The sequence below is a fragment of the Octopus bimaculoides genome, chromosome 20 (genome assembly GCF_046866305.1).
Source record: "Octopus bimaculoides isolate indiv1 chromosome 20, ASM4686630v1, whole genome shotgun sequence".
NCBI classification, from domain to species: Eukaryota; Metazoa; Mollusca; class Cephalopoda; order Octopoda; family Octopodidae; genus Octopus; species Octopus bimaculoides.
The window spans coordinates 14,551,940-14,569,181 of NC_142947.1; the positions used below are offsets into that span (position 1 = coordinate 14,551,940).

Sequence of the window (17,242 nt, forward strand, 5' to 3'; positions counted from 1 at the left end):
TTTTGTTTGTTTTCTTTCCACAGGCCCTATTGTTAGTGCCTTTACAAATCGCTTTGGTTGCCGTCCTGTAGCAGTGGTTGGAAGCTTCATTGGTGCATTTGCCTTCCTACTGTCTACACTTTCTCCCAATATAGACACAATGATTGTATTTTATGGAGGTTTTGGAGGTAAATACAAAGTTTTCTTTTTCTTTTTTTTTATAGTCCATTTATCAGAACAGGTAAAACACTGACTTTCTGGACACTGATGGTCTGGCACTTCCTATAATTTGCAGTAATTTACAAGCAGGAACTTCAAATTCCCACAGCCACCACACTAGTTTACTGGTATTCCACACAGGCTAGTTGCCTTGCACAGTAGAGTATTAATAAAACTGTATCATTTATACTAATGTAGAGGACCTGTAGTGGAGGTGCGTGGCTTAGTGCTTAGGGTGTTGGACTCTGATTGCAAGATTGTGGTTTTGATTCCTGGACCAAGTTTTGTGTTGTGTTCTTGAGCAAAACACTTCATTTCATGTTGCTCCAGTCCACTCAGCTGGTAAAAATGAGTAATCCTGTGACAGACTGGTGTCCTGTTCCTGGTGGAGAACATATACACCATGGAAACCTGGAAATCAGTTCTATGATTCTACATGACTCGGGGAGGAACTTCACTTTTTTTACTACAAAATCTGTATTTCATTGAATTATTTAAGTGAGTTTAATATTTGTTTAATTTAGGGTTGACCCAGGTGACCACCTCTGGTTCGGAAAAATCAGTAATCTAGAAAGACTTTGGAACCAAAGGCTTGGGTTCCAGAAAATCCATGTTGTACTTGTACAACAATTAATCTTAATCTGGAAAAGCATATTTGATATTGTTATTTTGCTATAAAATGGCATTATACTTAATTCCATTATTTATACAAGGGTGTGCTGAAAAATTCCTGGCTTTGGGTAAGCAAAAATACAGGCAGATCAGTTAAATATGATTTTATTGAACATATTCCCCCTCTCATATTCTCACTTATTGGAGTGGTCTTTCCATTTTTCTAAGCCCTGTAAAAGAACTTGGAAGGTTGGACCTCCAACCAGGCCTTTTACGAAACACTCAAAGCCAGGAACTTTTCAGTACTCCCTCATATTTGTGAGAATGAGTAAAGTATTCTGTATGAGAAATTAAGTATTCTTGTAATATTTAACCAAAACAAAATAGGTAAAGTAAAATGAAATAGATAAAGGCTGTTAGATAGAAAGCTCTGAGGTAAAAAAATACCTTTTCAATTCCTGTTTCTATATTTATATTATGAAAGTTTTGTTATTTTTTTTTTTAACCAGATGAATGTAAATATTTTTTTTATTCCTATCTTTCAGGATTTGGTTTAGGTCTCATTTATCTACCTTCTATTGTAAGTGTTGGCTACTATTTTGACAGAAAACGAGCAATTGCTACTGGCATTGCCGTGTGTGGTTCTGGAGTTGGCACTTTCATATTTGCTCCTCTCGGAGGTTATTTGCTTGAACAATATGATTGGAAAAACTCTTTGTATATTGTTGCTGGTCTCATCCTAAATGGTGCTGTGTGTGCAATGTTAATGAGACCACTTGAAGTTCCGCGGAAGAAAGGTTTAAAGAAAAATGTACCCCCACGGGAAAAAAATATGATTGACAGAATCAAAGAACAGACAAAACGAACTCGATTAGATTCTGAGCCGAGTATAGTCGATGATGTTAAAACTATTGATGCAACAAATAGTTTATTTCAGAAAGTACAATTAGCAAAACTCCAGCGTGAGAACCAACTGAATGAAGATGAGTCCGAATTAGGTTCATTGCCAAGTACTATATTTTTAAAACGCCAAGACAGTGAACAGACACGACCCAAAAAACTTTCCTTGTCTGATCGAGGTGATACATTTAGTAAATCAAGTACGCCAACTGACCTGCCAAAAATTGTTGTCCACGATCCTGTATCAAAGTCACCATCTCCTGACTCAGAAACTTCAGTTGCAAATGAAACTTCTCAGAACCCCCAAGAGAACACTGCCAGTTCCACACGATCTCTAAAGAAACAAGACTCAGAAACGACTAACTCCACCAAATCACATTCAAAACGAAAGTCATCACAGAAAAGAAGAGAATCTGATGAAGTAAGTGTGACACCTTCTATCAGTACTCCTGTAACTCCCGTGACACCAGAGGATTGTGTTATTAATCCAGAGCAGTTTACAGACCTGAATAGCAGTAGCCAATCAAAGCGTCACAGTACCTCCAACAGACTTGCCATAGCTAGTTTACCAAATGGACTTCAGGCTGATACCAAGGATCCTAGTAGGCCCCTCCTCGGAGATGTCCACAAGAATCTTGTTATGAAGCAGAACAGAGATGGAACGAAGGAGTATTGGCACCGCTCATCTGAATTTGCCGGTAAGTTCCGTGGTCGCCGCTCCAGTGAACAACCTTGTAAATCAGAAAGAAGACCTAGTGAATTCATGCTAAGATTCCAGCGCCGCTTCAGTGAATATCCAGGTAAGAAAATATTCTCTATTACTTTTCATTATTCTACACTCATTTGCATAAAAATGCCTGACTGATATCTGTTTTAAGCAGATGTATTTCACTATATTTTTTTTCTGTTGAGCTGAAGAATCCTTTTCATTGATATATATTCTTTGTTTTATACAATCCTTGTGACATGAGACAAGAATTTTGATGAAATTAGTATGTTATGCTTTTATATTATCTTCTCTCCAAATTATTTCTTCTTCTAATATGCAAATGTGTAGATATACCTCTATGTTTTACATAAGTCTTCATTTCTACTCTTTTTAGTTCATGTATGTCTTTTGTAGTGTCTTCACTTCATAAAATTCCTACTTTCCTCAATTCTTTCTCGATTAAATTTAAAATATAATCTTATGATTAAATATCCTCATTAAAATTGACACAATTTTGTCTTTAAACTTAACCTTCTTATCACCTTTTGGACATTTATGATAAAACTTTTTCAGAAGTATTTCATGCTATTATTCCCCAATTCAGCAAGGATCAAAATGATATCAAATACGATACAAAATAGTAAAATGAATATTATTGTTTTTAAAAACGAAGTACAGAGAAGCTCGCCATTGTTGCACATATATACCATCTATATTTTTTACCTGCATAAAACATAAATTTTATCAGTTTTTTTAATGTATTACTTCATATTTTCATCTTGTTTTTGTTTTCATTAAATATATTTTACCATTTAAACAATAGAATATATTTGATATAGATATATTTAATGAAGATAATAAAGTTTACACAATAACAATAAATTCTGAGGATATCATATTCCCCTAACAATAAATTTAGAGGAAATATCCCCCTAATTTACATAATTACTACTATTTCTTTCAGATTACAATAGATTGTCAAAAATACATGAAAAGTTTCACATTTCAGTTTTAGAATAAATACCCTACTCATTTAATATAAGTCCCTATATATATATATATATATATATATATATATATATATATATATATATATATATATATATATATATATATATATATATATATATATATATATATATATATATATATATATATATATATATATATATATATATATATATATATATATATATATATATATATATATATATATATATATATATATATATATATATATATATATATATATATATATATATATATATATATATATATATATATATATATATATATATATATATATATATATATATATATATATATGATATTATTTATACAATATTTATTTATTAAAGCTAAAAAGTTTTGATTACTGATCAGGGTAACCTCTTTCCTTAAATGCATGGAAAATTCTCATTTCAATTTTAGAATAAATTCCCTGTTTTGCTCAATATACATACATACATACATACATACATACATATATATATATATCATCATCATCATCATCATCGTTTAATGTATATATATATATATATATATATATATATATATATATATATGTGTGTAGGTATACATATGCGAATACATGCATGCATGTATGTGAATAGATGCACACTCTTGGGTATATGCATCAACAGTCGAAGCAACACACCAACCCGGCCATGTATTTACAAACACTGAGAACTCTCTTAACTAAAAAAAAGTCTCGTTGCTTTGTTAGTGGCTGGCTTAAACTCACTCAAGAAGAACTTAAATAAAACTTAAAGAAGAATCAAACACACACACACACATGCAATTAGTTATAATTGCAACTTTCAATTTCGCTTAACCTCTTCAAGAAGTGAAAAAGAGGTTTCTTTCTGATGTTCATAAAAAAATCTATGATGGAAATCTTCATTATTATTATTGTTATTAAGGTGGTGAGCTGGCAGAGCCATTAGCATACTAAACAAAATGCTTAGTGGCATTTCCGCCCATCATTACGCCTAATACCTATCTTTACGTTTTGAATTCGAATTCCACTGAGGTTGACTTTGCTTTTTATCCTTTCAGGGTTGATAAATTAAGTATCTATGGAGCACTGGGGTCGATGTCATTGACTAGCTCCCTTCCCTCAAATCTCAGTCCTTTGTTCCAAAATTTGAAACCATTATTATTATTATCATTATTATTATTATTATTATTATTATTATTATTATTATTATTATTGTTATTTTGTCACTGAGAGGCTTTGTATGACCTCTCACTAACAAATTAATGGATACACTCTACACAATTGTGTAGTGAACCCTCATTTGAACTATGGGTTTCCCAGATCTGTACTGAGCAGATTTCATGTTTCTGTGTGTCTGTGTGTATATATATATATATGTGTGTATATCATATATATATATCATATATAGGATATATATATATATATATTTATATATATATATATATATATATATATGTATATCATATATATATATCATATATAGAATATATATATATATATATTTATATATATATATATATATATATATATATATATATATATATATATATAGATATATGATATTATGACCGTTGACTGAACACTATTCAATTTTTTTTCTCCGTGTTTTTCTCCTTGTCTCCGTATTCTTTCTGTTGAAGAGCGTAGCTCGAAACGTCAAAGACTTTCCGTATTCCCGAGCGTCATACTAATATATACTTTTGTTATTTACACCACCTGTCCTCGTCTGTTGTTATTATTTGTATATTCTCCCATATATATATATATATATATATATATATATATATATATATATATATATATATATGCATATATATATTATATAATATAAAAACAGGGAATATATGTATATCTAAAAACTTGAAAGGAGAAATTAGATTATCCCAGATAGTAATCAAAATTGTTCAGCTGTAACATGTAATAAACATATATATTAGTCTACTATGTTATTAACTCATATGAAATTAATTGCTTAAGATTATATTATACTCTCATATATATATATATATATATATATATATATATATATATTATTTTTAGGATGATACCTAGTATTATATTATTTTCTGAAATTGTTTGTAAGTATTATTATAGTAGCTATACTAGTTTGTAATTAATTTATCATACATGACTGTTAGTTTAGATTAGTGGCTTTTAATGATAAAACAAACTTTGATAGAAGTAATGGCGATCTTATGATATTTGTACATATAAGATGGTGCACAAAGTGAATCAAACTCTACTGAATCAATATGAAATGTATAGAAATGATGTTTGGTAATTGGCAATCCATTTTATTTTTGTATATCCATATGTTTCAATCTGGCCATTAGATGTTATATATCATCATCATCATCATCATCATCATCGTTTAACGTCCGCTTTCCATGCTAGCATGGGTTGGACGATTTGACTGAGGACTGGTGAAACCGGATGGCAACACCAGGCTCCAGTCTGATTTGGCAGAGTTTCTACAGCTGGATGCCCTTCCTAACGCCAACCACTCAGAGAGTGTATATATATATATATATATATATATATTTATATCTTGTGTCTGTGTTCAACATACAAACTCACATAAAGAATCATGCAAACCAAAACCAAAACTGAAATATATATATATATATATATATATATATATATATATGTACACACACACACACACACACACATATGTATATGACATTTGACACCAGACATTTTAATCTCTCTCTCTCTCTCTCTCTCTCTCTCTTTCTTTCTTTCTTTCTCTCTCTCTCTCTCTCTCTCTCTCTCTCTCTCTCAATCCAAAGATCAGTCATACAAGAAAGGACTCAATGTATTTTAAGATAATCAATTTCATTCTGAATATTAGTCTCATGACAAGAAACAGTCATACCGTCTTTGAGCTTTATATTCTTTCTACTTCACTCTGTCTCTCTCTTTCTTTCTTTCTCTCCCTCTTTCTCTGTTTATATGTGTAAACATCTAGTTATGTTTGTATGTATGTGTAATGTCTCTCCTCTCTTTCTCTCTATCTATCTATCTGCCTGTTTGTTTTCCTGTCTATCTATCTTTCTATCTATGCATATATTTCTATGTGCACATGTGTGTGTGTATGTGTGTTTGCCTCTAGTGCCAAAACCTACAGTACCCAAAACAAGTTGAACATCTGGTCATCTGTTCCAAATTATCAGCTTCCAAACAACCATGTCCATATGTCTCATCCCAATTTAGTATATATCAATTTTATTCCATTGCTGTTTATTTGTTTCCGTTTCATTTTGATTCAATGATTTGTTTCACTTGGGTTGCCATCTTATATGTACAAAGAACAAAAGGTCACTGTACTTAATTAATTAATAAATGAGTGGTGATAAAAATTAAGAAGTATACTGACTGAAATAGTGATTCATGTTTTATACACTTGATAATTTTATGCCTACAAATATTTTCATGTTATTTTCTTTTAAGAAAATATGAAACAGAATGAATCAATTACTTAACAATTTTTAATTATGTAAATTAACTTGAAGGAGGTGGGGGCTAACTAAAGTGATATTCTTAATTAAAATCATTGAGTTTCATATCTGTGATATTTAGCAGATCTAGTAATAACAATTGGGATGTAAAAAAATCTGTCATATTTTCTAGCATACAAGTATAACATACAGTATAGTGTGTCGTGTAGACATGTTGTGTAAGCAATCAAACATTGTCACTATCTTTCTAAATCCTGCTGCATTTCACATGGAATTTTTGGTCCTCCAAAGTTGTCTTGGTGTATAAGCTGACCTACCCTTCTTTGGCTGTAAATTTTGGTCTGAAAAATTCAACTTGTATGCTGAAAAATATGGTAACAATTTATACTGATTTCAAACGTTGAGTCATAATTTTTTTTTTAGTAATTGATTCATCCCTGTTAACTTTTGGTAAAAGGGAATTGTTGCCAAAATATATGCTTTGCAGAAGAAAAGTTGCTAAGAATAATTTCATTAAATGAAATATGTATCATCATTATCATATATGTATATATATATATTTGCTTTAGCTAATAGAATTAATGCTTTTAACTATATCATCAATGCAACGAAAAACCTAAATTATTTAATTCTTTCTAATATTTTTTTGGTCTCTCATCAAATTATGCCATAAAGTAAAAAAAAAACAAATAATAAATGCTCTATGAGTCATATTGGTACAGTAGATAAACAAATAACTAAATAAAACGTTTTATATCTATGTGCCTTATTAATTTTATGCTATTCCATTTTAGCAGTTTTTCAGGCTGTTAAAATGATTTGTCAAATGCTATTATTTTGCTTTGCTACACCAGTTTTTTGGTTAGGCAATTTCAGAACATTTTGTGAACTCATTCTTAAACTCCTCTTTTAAAACATTTGAAATATTTTTGGAATGTCATTTAAATATTCTTATGGTTAAAATAGTACATCATTATTTTTCCAGTTTCTTTCCAGCCTGATCTGTTTAATTAGGTTTACCTCTCAGCAGCAGTTTATCCTACTTAGATAAATCTTAATTACCATTACAAATGATTTCTTTTTTTATGTATAGGTTGACCTTATTAAATAATATAAATGTAGTTTTTTTACTATCTCATTATTTTTTTTTCTTAGATACATATTATACACCCATCTAATCAAATTCAAACAGTTTATTTCAACTTGTTGTTCCTTATTATATGTTATATAATCATTTTGTTGTTAGGCACAGGTTTGGCTGTGTGGGAAGAAGCTTGCTTCCCAACCACATGGTTCCAGGTTCATTCCAACTGCATGGCACCTTACACAGGTGTCTACTACTATAGCATCAAGTCAACCAAAGCCCTGTGAGTGGATTTAGTAGACAGAAACTGTAAACCTTTCGAATATATATATATATATATATATATATATATATATATATATATATATGCATATGTATAATTAAAGTGTACAGTATTATATACTCATCACGGCTGATCTTACCAATCAGTTTCACAGTGGGGTACAACAGAGTATTAGATAACAATCCGATTATATAATCCTACACACATCAGAGATAGCTGATATGAAATGAAATATGGTGACTGCCATATATGTTTCTGTGTGTTTTTGTGTCTGTGTTTGTCCCCCAATACTGCTTGGCAACCAGTGAGGGTGTGTTTAAGTCACCGTAACTTAGCAATTTGGTAAAAGATACCAATAGAATAAGTACTAGGCTCTAGGCTTAACAAATAAATCTTGCAATTGTGAGTACAACACCCTAGCCACTATACATGTGTGTGTGTGTGTTTATGCCTGTTGTCTGAGCAATGTGAAATGAAGTGCTTTGCTCAAGAACACAATGCAATGCCCGGTCTGGGAATTGAACCCACAATCTTGCAATTGTGAGTGCAACACCCTAGCCACTATACATGTGTGTGTGTGTGTGTGTGTGTTTATGTCTGTTGTTTGTGTTTGTGTCCCCCACCCATTTAACAACCAGTGTTGGGTTGTTGGGTTGTTTACATTCCTGAAACTTCGTGGTTCATCAAAATAGAACAATAGAATAAGTACCAGACTTTAAAATAAATAAGTCCCAGGGTCGTTCTATTTGACTAAAAGCCTTCAAGGTGGTGCCTCAGCATGGCTGCAGTCCAATGTCTGAAACAAAACGAAACAAAACAAAAAACAAAAAATTTCCAGGTGAAGACTCCAATCCCAGTAACTTTATCACTATCATATTTTTCATACTTGGTTCAATGTATGTAATTGTATCTTAAGAGTACTTGACATTGCTCTCTTTTATATATTACCTTGTCACATCTTATTAACACTATTTTTCACAGCAAATAGTGTTGGTATATCAGTCATTGTTGGCATTAATTAATTCGTGGTAAGTAGCTTGCTCACCAACCACATGGTTCCAGGTTCAGTCCCACTGCGTGGCACCTTGGGCAAGTGTCTTCTACTATAGCCTCGGGCCGACCAAGGCCTTGTGAGTGGATTTGGTAGACGGAAACTGAAAGAAGCCTGTCGTATATATATATATATATATATATATATATATATATATATATATATATATGTATGTGTGTGTATGTGTTTGTGTGTCTATGTTTGTCCCCCCAACATTGCTTGACAACCGATGTTGGTGTGTTTATGTCCCCGTAACTTAGCGGTTCGGCAAAAGAGACTGATAGAATAAGTACTAGGCTTCCAAAGAATAAGTCCTGGGGTCGATTAGTTCAACTAAAAAAAAAAGGCGGTGCTCCAGCATGGCCACAGTCAAATGGCTGAAACAATTGAAAGAGTAAAAGAGTATAATAACTTGGAAACAATAAGGAAACTGGTTTCAAAGAAACATAACAAATACAAGGTATTATTTGATAAGAGATATCAGAGGCCTGAGGGAGTTGATGTAGAAATAGTTGCTTATAATAGTCGGACTGACCTGCATGTATCAAGTTTACATCAGCTTATAATCTCCAACTGTTAATTAGAACTTAATAAGAAGTGATATGATACAAAGAATTAATGCATTAAATGCAAGAGTATTATGCTGAAAAACTGGTAGACTGACACATTGTGTCTTGTGAAAATAAGGTTAGTAACAGATAAAAATACTAATAAAGTGAGCTGCTGCTGCTGGTGAAGACGAGAGTAGTGATAACTGAAAATAGTAATTAAGATATATATACATATATATATATACATTGTACCATATTTAGAAAACAGTAGTAGTAAATGTACTGGGATTTAGTTACTTTCTGATATTCTAACAAATTATATTTCTAGCAGTCACACCTGGCCTTGCTTAAGTGTATTAATTAAGTTTATTAATACAAGAAAGTTGTTGATTCACTCAGAATTGTTGCATCCAAGTAATACAAAAGAGGGCTTGAGTTTAGTGTTAGAAGTTTTTATCTTTTATCTTTTACTTGCTTCAATCATTGAACTGTGGTCATGCTGGGACACCATCTTGAAGGGTTTTAGCTGAACAATTCCACCTCACTGCTTATTATTTTAACCTCTTAAAATACACATTTTTTTTCAGTTTCCATGCAAAAAATATCATATTCTTTTATTATTTATTTTGAATCTGTATATAAAGAAGAATAAGTACACAAATTATTTTGGATCAGTTAGGATTTACTATGAAGTTACTGATAGAAAATGGGAATAACATTATGAACGAAGTATTTCAGGTTAGAAATAAATGACAGATACCTTATATTTACTAGACATCTCTGAATGAAAATATACAGGATAACATGTCAAGAGGTTAAAGCCTGGTACTTCTTCTATTTTAGGTTCTCTATTTGTTTGTTAATCCTTTTATGCGCAAGTACAGGTGTGGCTGTGTGGTAAGAAGTTTGCTTCCCAACCACATGGTTTTAGGTTCAGTTCCATTTGGGGGCAAGTGTCTTTTACTATAGCCCTGGGCCAACTAAAACCTTGTGAGTATTTGGTAGACTGAATCTGAGGAAGCCCATCTTATATACTTCTGTATGTATATATATATAAAAGAGTAAAGACCCCTTCTAGTTGTGAATGACCATGGAATTACAACCTCCAAGGCACAAGTCCAGGCAAGGCCATTTGTGGAAGACCAGCAGTCACCCATGCATATCAGCTTCCCCTCTCCATGCCACCAATGTTATCCAAGGGAAAGGCAAAGGCTGATAGTTTGATACCAGTGATGTTGCAACTCATTTCTACAGCTGAGTGAACTGGAGCAATGTGAAATAAAGTGTCTTGCTCAAGAACACAACAGAGTCCAGTCTGGGAATTAAACTCACTACCTCATGATTGTGAGCCCAGCACTCTAAACCATATATGCGCCTTCATATACCTATATATATATGTATACGTATCTATGTGTGTGTATCCTTGTGTTTGTGTTTGTTACCCACCACCACTTGACCAGAAGTGTTGGTTTGTTTATGTCTCCATAGCTTAGCAGTCTTCGCAAAAGAAGTTAATAGAATAAGCACCAGGCTTGAAAAATAAGTGCTGGGATCAATTTGTTTCATCAAGGCAGTGTCTCAGCCTGGCAGCAGCCAAATGAAGTTAACAAAATAAATGATGAAAGATACATATGAAAATATGCTTTAGTTGAAAATAAACAAGGAAAAATATCGATATTTTGAGATAATGAAAATGCAATTCTGTGTCAGAAATATGCTTCAACATTAAATGCAACATGTTTTTAGTAGTATTTATAAGACTGACCAGCACCAATTAAAAAATTTTTTGATTAAATTAGATTACAACTACAGTAATTATTCAGAATACAATTTCTGTAATTATGTAGCTGTAGATGATGGCCTCTCCTGTTGATTGTTGTGTATGATTGTCCAATTGTTTGATCAACTGAATGACTTAATAATCAAATAAGCATGAGAAGTGGTTGAGTATTCTACAGACACATGTACCCTTAACATAAATCTTAAGTGCTGTATTTGATGGCATATAAGACATACCTTTCTTCCCCCCCAAAAATGTCTGAAAAATCACCCTGGTCCCAAATTTTGAAGTTGGTTCTCCCATAAGCTAATTTTATCACTGAAAACACTAAATACCTTTTTTTCATTTGAATATACGCTGTTGAAATTGTGGTGCATCTAGTATGCCCTTTGTGTCTTTTATACCTTCAAATATAGCATAATGAGTGTAATACTATGTGTGACGAAGTTGAACCTTTGAATTACTGGTACTATTCATCTGATGAGCTTCTACACAGTTTCCATCTATCCGGTTTCACTCACAAGGTTTGGGTCAGTGCAAAGATGTTACGAAGACACTTTCTCAAGGTGCTATGCTATGCAGTGATATTGAACCCAGAACTTCATAATTGCTAAGCAAACTTCTTAACCATTCAGCCATGCCTGATATAAATAAATGCTGGTGTCACATAAAAAGTACCTATGGAAGTGCCACATAAAAGCACCTGTGCTGGTGCCACATAAAAGTGCTTGTGCCAGTGCCACATAAACTAGTGCCGCATAAAAGTGTCCATGCTGGTGCCATGTAAAAAGCACCCAGTACACTCTGTGAAGTGGTTAGCATTAGGAAGGGCATCCAGCTGTAGAAACCATGCCAAAACAGACAATTGGAGTTTTGTGCAGCTGCCCAGCTTCTGTCAAACCATCCAACCCTGCTAGCATGGAAAGCGGGCATTAAATGATGATAATGATGGGTATATATCAGAGACATAGACAAAAATGTAGATAAATATCAAACATAGATAACTATCAGAGTGCTATTCGTATCCAACATTGCAAATACAATGATAATATAATGATGATAACAAAAGCTTAGCAAGAGGAAAGTCGGAGGTGACTAGGCCCCTCTCAACCAACCCAGCATATATGTTAAGGGGTGTAAAATCTTCCTTCTGGCCTACCATGCCTGTTAATTAGGATGAGAGTAGCAAAGGCATCCTTGCCCCTCCAGAGACATTGAGAACAGTTTTTGTGTCACTGGTTGCTTATAACGAGGAATAAAATACAATGAATAGTATAATGAGAAATAACGACAGAGTGGGTAGAGAATTAACGAGCTGACCTATTTTTAATAAATATTTTCAAATGCATTAATTTCAGTAAATAAATGCTCATATTTTATAAAAGTCATTGAATAGAATCATTTTTAAAATGTGTAGAATGTGTACATGGTGTGTATGTATGTATGTGTGTGTATGCATATATATGTGTGTGTGTGCATGGGTGTGTGTAGGGCCATACACTTGTACAACACGCACATACACACTCACAAACACACAGACATATACAGTCACATATGTATACATACATAATCCATATATATATATATATGTGAATGTGTGTGTATATGTATCATCATCATCATCCTTATCATTTAACATTTGTTTCCCAAGCTGGCTAAAGCTGAATGGTTTGACAGGATTCAACAAGTTGGAAGACTGCCTTCTACTCCAGTGTCTGTTTTCTCATGGTTTCTATGGCTGGATGCCATTCCTAATACCATCCACTTCACAGAGTGTACTGGGTGCTTTGTTTCATGGCACAAGCTCTAGCTGCTATGCCTTTAGAACATCCTAGGTCACCTAGTTAATGGAAGCTATCTACTCCCTCTGGGGATCTTACTGAGCATTTGAGTAAATCGATTTTCTGTGCACTGTTAGTGTTTATTACTCCGGTGCATCTGCCACATACAAAGTCTACTTTTCCTGTTAACTTGCAAGTGATACCAGTCCACCACTTGTATGTCCATAGTGTGCATTGGTTACATTGTACAGAAATTCTATCCACTCTTTTTCTATATGTTTAGCAAGGTTATTTCTCTGATGGTAGCAGAGTCCTATCTGTTTTTCTATTTACTAAAACTTTAGTTTTTGCTAAGTTGAATTTGAGACCGTTTAATTCCAGGTTTTGCTTCCACACTTGCAATTTTTTTTCTAATTCTACTAACATTCAGCTATAAGAACAAGATCATCAGCCTAAAGGAGTTTCTGCAGGTATCTGGTCATAAACTCCTCTGTTATGGTGTGGAGGACTATGATAAATAGAAGGAGACCAAAAATGAAGCCTGGTTGGACTCCTACCTGAACACTGAATTTACCACTGTAGTTATTGCTAACTGTCACCTTGTTTTGTAGCAGAGACCAGTATTGGAGATTAAAATCTGTATCATAATAGTTTATCTAAAACAACTGTTATAGTAAAGATGATGTGTGTAATCTTTTTTATATTTCATTTTAGAAGCTAAGTATTTCTCAAACTACATTTTGATTTTTTTTTATTGAAAAGAGATCATTTGAATAATAATGACATTCCAAAAGTAAATGTTTTCACTTGCTTTTCTAGTCAAATTGCAAAGCATAAATTTGATAATATTTATAATGCTTCAGATTATATATGCTGTTATTACCCTCACCTTGTTTGCACTCAACCTAGTTTGAAAATACTGGTAAGTATTTACTTGCTTTTAAGATTGGTTTCATGTAAAAAGATTTTTAAGAATGGTTTCATTGTAAAGGTAGTAATGACAAATAAAAATTCTCATGGATACAAACCTTTATAGCTCAAGCTGAAACCCCAATTTACCCTATTTTTAAACCCATAAAGTTGCTTTATCCTGAACCCTTGATCTATCCCTTTTGCTTTCCTCTTTTTTAGGAATGAATCTGTGGCATCAAATTCTAGTGCTTGACTGCAGATTACAAGTTCTCAGTATACTTTGATGGGAGTATTAACACATGAGTTTTGTAGAAACAATTGCCAATGTGTTTATACTGATTGAAAACTGATGAAAATGATGTCAAAGAATCATGAAGCATTGTTTTGTTACTAAACAACTTAAGTAAAATAGAATCAAATATTAAGGTTTGAGCTTTCAGAACAGAGTTTATAGTATAACAAGTTAAGCAAAGATTGTAATCTAATATTATTGCAGTAGTGAAGAAATCAAATAATAGGGACAGTGATGGATTGACATGTTAGTGTTGCGATAAACATCTGTAGAATTAGTGGATCTGCTCAATTGCCAGTAAGAATAAGTGATCAACAATTACAGAGAATAGGTGTGCTTATCACAATAGAATATGGTAATAATGTAGTGATAGGAAATAGAATATACATTTATTTGACTGGAGTTATTGCTGTAACATTTTTTATAAAGTATTTTTATTGCATCTCGGGAAGGTCAATATGCCAATAATAAATGCACGCCCTGCTTCTATTTCTCTTTTATTACTGTTATTATTAGTTAATTTATTAACATTTAACCATTTAACTAATCAATTGTTTGATTAATCATTTGGTCAATAAAGCAACAAATGAAGGCACCTGTGATCACAATGTTGAGGTTTCAGTTCCCAGACTGGGTGGTGCATTATATTCTTGAGCAAAACCTATCATTTCAGATAACTCTAATCCACTCTGTTGTAAATGAGTAATCCTACAAAGAACTGGCATCTTGTCCAGGGGGAATGTGATCTCAGTCACTTATATGCCATGGAAACTGGTTAATCAGCCCTATGATCCTAGAACCCAAGACAGTAATGTCTAGGGTAAACTTTTACAATCAGTCAAACAGCTAAGTTTGTCAAAGTTCTTCTGTCACCATTCATAATCTCATCAATGACATCCCCTCTCTACTCCAGGTCTGCTTTTACAAACATTGAGCATTTTTCAAAGCAACAAATGTAGTCTTTTGTTGTATCCCGGTGTTTAGTAGAGGTGGGGACTCCTTAGGGCAGATGTCATTCTTTTTTTATTGAGGTTGTTTGATTGGTTCCATTGCATGTAACTTAGGTGTTTTTATTGCTGTTCTGTATAAGTCTCATAGCGATAATTATGTAAGGGTTTATGTTTGAGATTTGATATTTCTATTTGTAACAATAGGCAGATGTTGACAAAATGGACATATTACTCTAATAATTCAATGTTTCACTCTTGTTTTGTGTTTATTAATTCTCAGGCAATCGTTTACGTTTTTAGCACTGTTGGCATCACTGGATTGAATGGTTCTGCCCAGGTGTCAAGACTACAATGATATCTATTAAGCAGCTGATGATAGATGTGCATGTTTGATGTGCTTATTAACTGTGAATCTTTTGTATCTTGCGTTCTCGTAGTTCTAAGTTGTCCTTTATTGAAATTATAGCTCTCATAGGTTTTAAACTTATTTAGAAGTTTTTGGTTTCTTGGTTTATGCTAGTTTTTTTTTTTTTTTTGTATATACTATACCAGACATCACTATTGTAAGATTGTCCTCCATTGGGGTTCTAATTTTTGTATGGGTAATTTAAGGGTTTCTAGTTTATGGACGTTTTCTTGTGATATGGATGGATGCCAACAGCTCCATAAAGAAGTGCTGATCTCTCAAAGAGGATGGAACACATGGAAGTGGGAGATCCAGAAAACATAGGATGAAGTACTGAAGAACGACCCCAGGAAGCCAAACCTTTCAGGCAAGATGACAAAGGACTGAGATACCTGACCATACTCGAGAAGACCCATACCCCAAAGCAGATGTGTTAAGACCAATCCTGCTGGTTGTGTAAAGCACTTGTGGTGGTGCCACATAAAAGCGCCTATGTGGTGCTATATAAAAGCACTTGTGCAGTGCCACATAAAAGTGCCCATGTGGCAACACGCAAAAGCACCCATGCAGTGTCTCATACAAGCACATGTGGTGTCACCTAAAAGCACCCAACATACTCTGTAAAGTGGTTGGCATTAGGAAAGGCATCCAGCCATAGAAACCATGCCAAATTGGCCTGGAGTCTGGTGCAGCCCACCCCCATCCCCACCTTATGAGTTTTGGTCACACTGTCCAACCCATGCCTGCTATTCTAGTTGACAGTTCTTGGACAGGTAAAGCAATAAAGACTGTGAAGGCAGCGAAAGGCTCTAGTCCATTAAGAATTGCTGCTAAGAGGATTAAAATACCTGGTGGAGTAGGATACAACCAAGTTGCCTGTATTGTCAATTCAATTGTACCAGAAAGTGTCATAACCATTGTTTGACATAGCAGCATTATCATGGACTATTTACAAGGATAAAGGAGATACCTTAGAGAGACATATTTACAGGGGGCATATATTGTTTGATGTGTAAAATATTCACTAACAGAAATTCATAAAAATATAGTTATCCCCGAATCAGTCCCAATTTCTGGATTAATCCAAAACGGATTCTTTGGGGATAACTATATTTTTATTAATTTCCTCATTTCAACATGTGGTGTAATAATATAAGTGAATATTTTATGTGGTTAGTCGATTTAGCGTCTATTTTTCAGTATATTGGCAAAGAAAATTTTTCTTTTGCCCTTATTTATAATTGCATTTATAATCTTCACCTTAAAAGGTAT

General features: G+C 33.1%; 1 protein-coding gene across 2 annotated transcripts in view; it reads left to right on the forward strand.

The window, feature by feature from the left end:
* LOC106872145 (uncharacterized) overlaps window positions 1-16,619 on the forward strand; it is a 67,145-nt gene extending 50,526 nt beyond the window's left edge. For both annotated transcript variants that reach the window (XM_089338052.1, XM_089338053.1), the window contains exons 3-5: window positions 24-167; window positions 1,356-2,510; window positions 14,542-16,619. In XM_089338052.1, coding sequence (XP_089194178.1) covers window positions 24-167; window positions 1,356-2,510; window positions 14,542-14,606 — 1,364 coding nt within the window. In that variant the 3' untranslated portion in view covers window positions 14,607-16,619. The remainder of the gene's footprint in view (window positions 1-23; window positions 168-1,355; window positions 2,511-14,541) is intronic.
* Window positions 16,620-17,242: the final 623 nt, after the last annotated feature.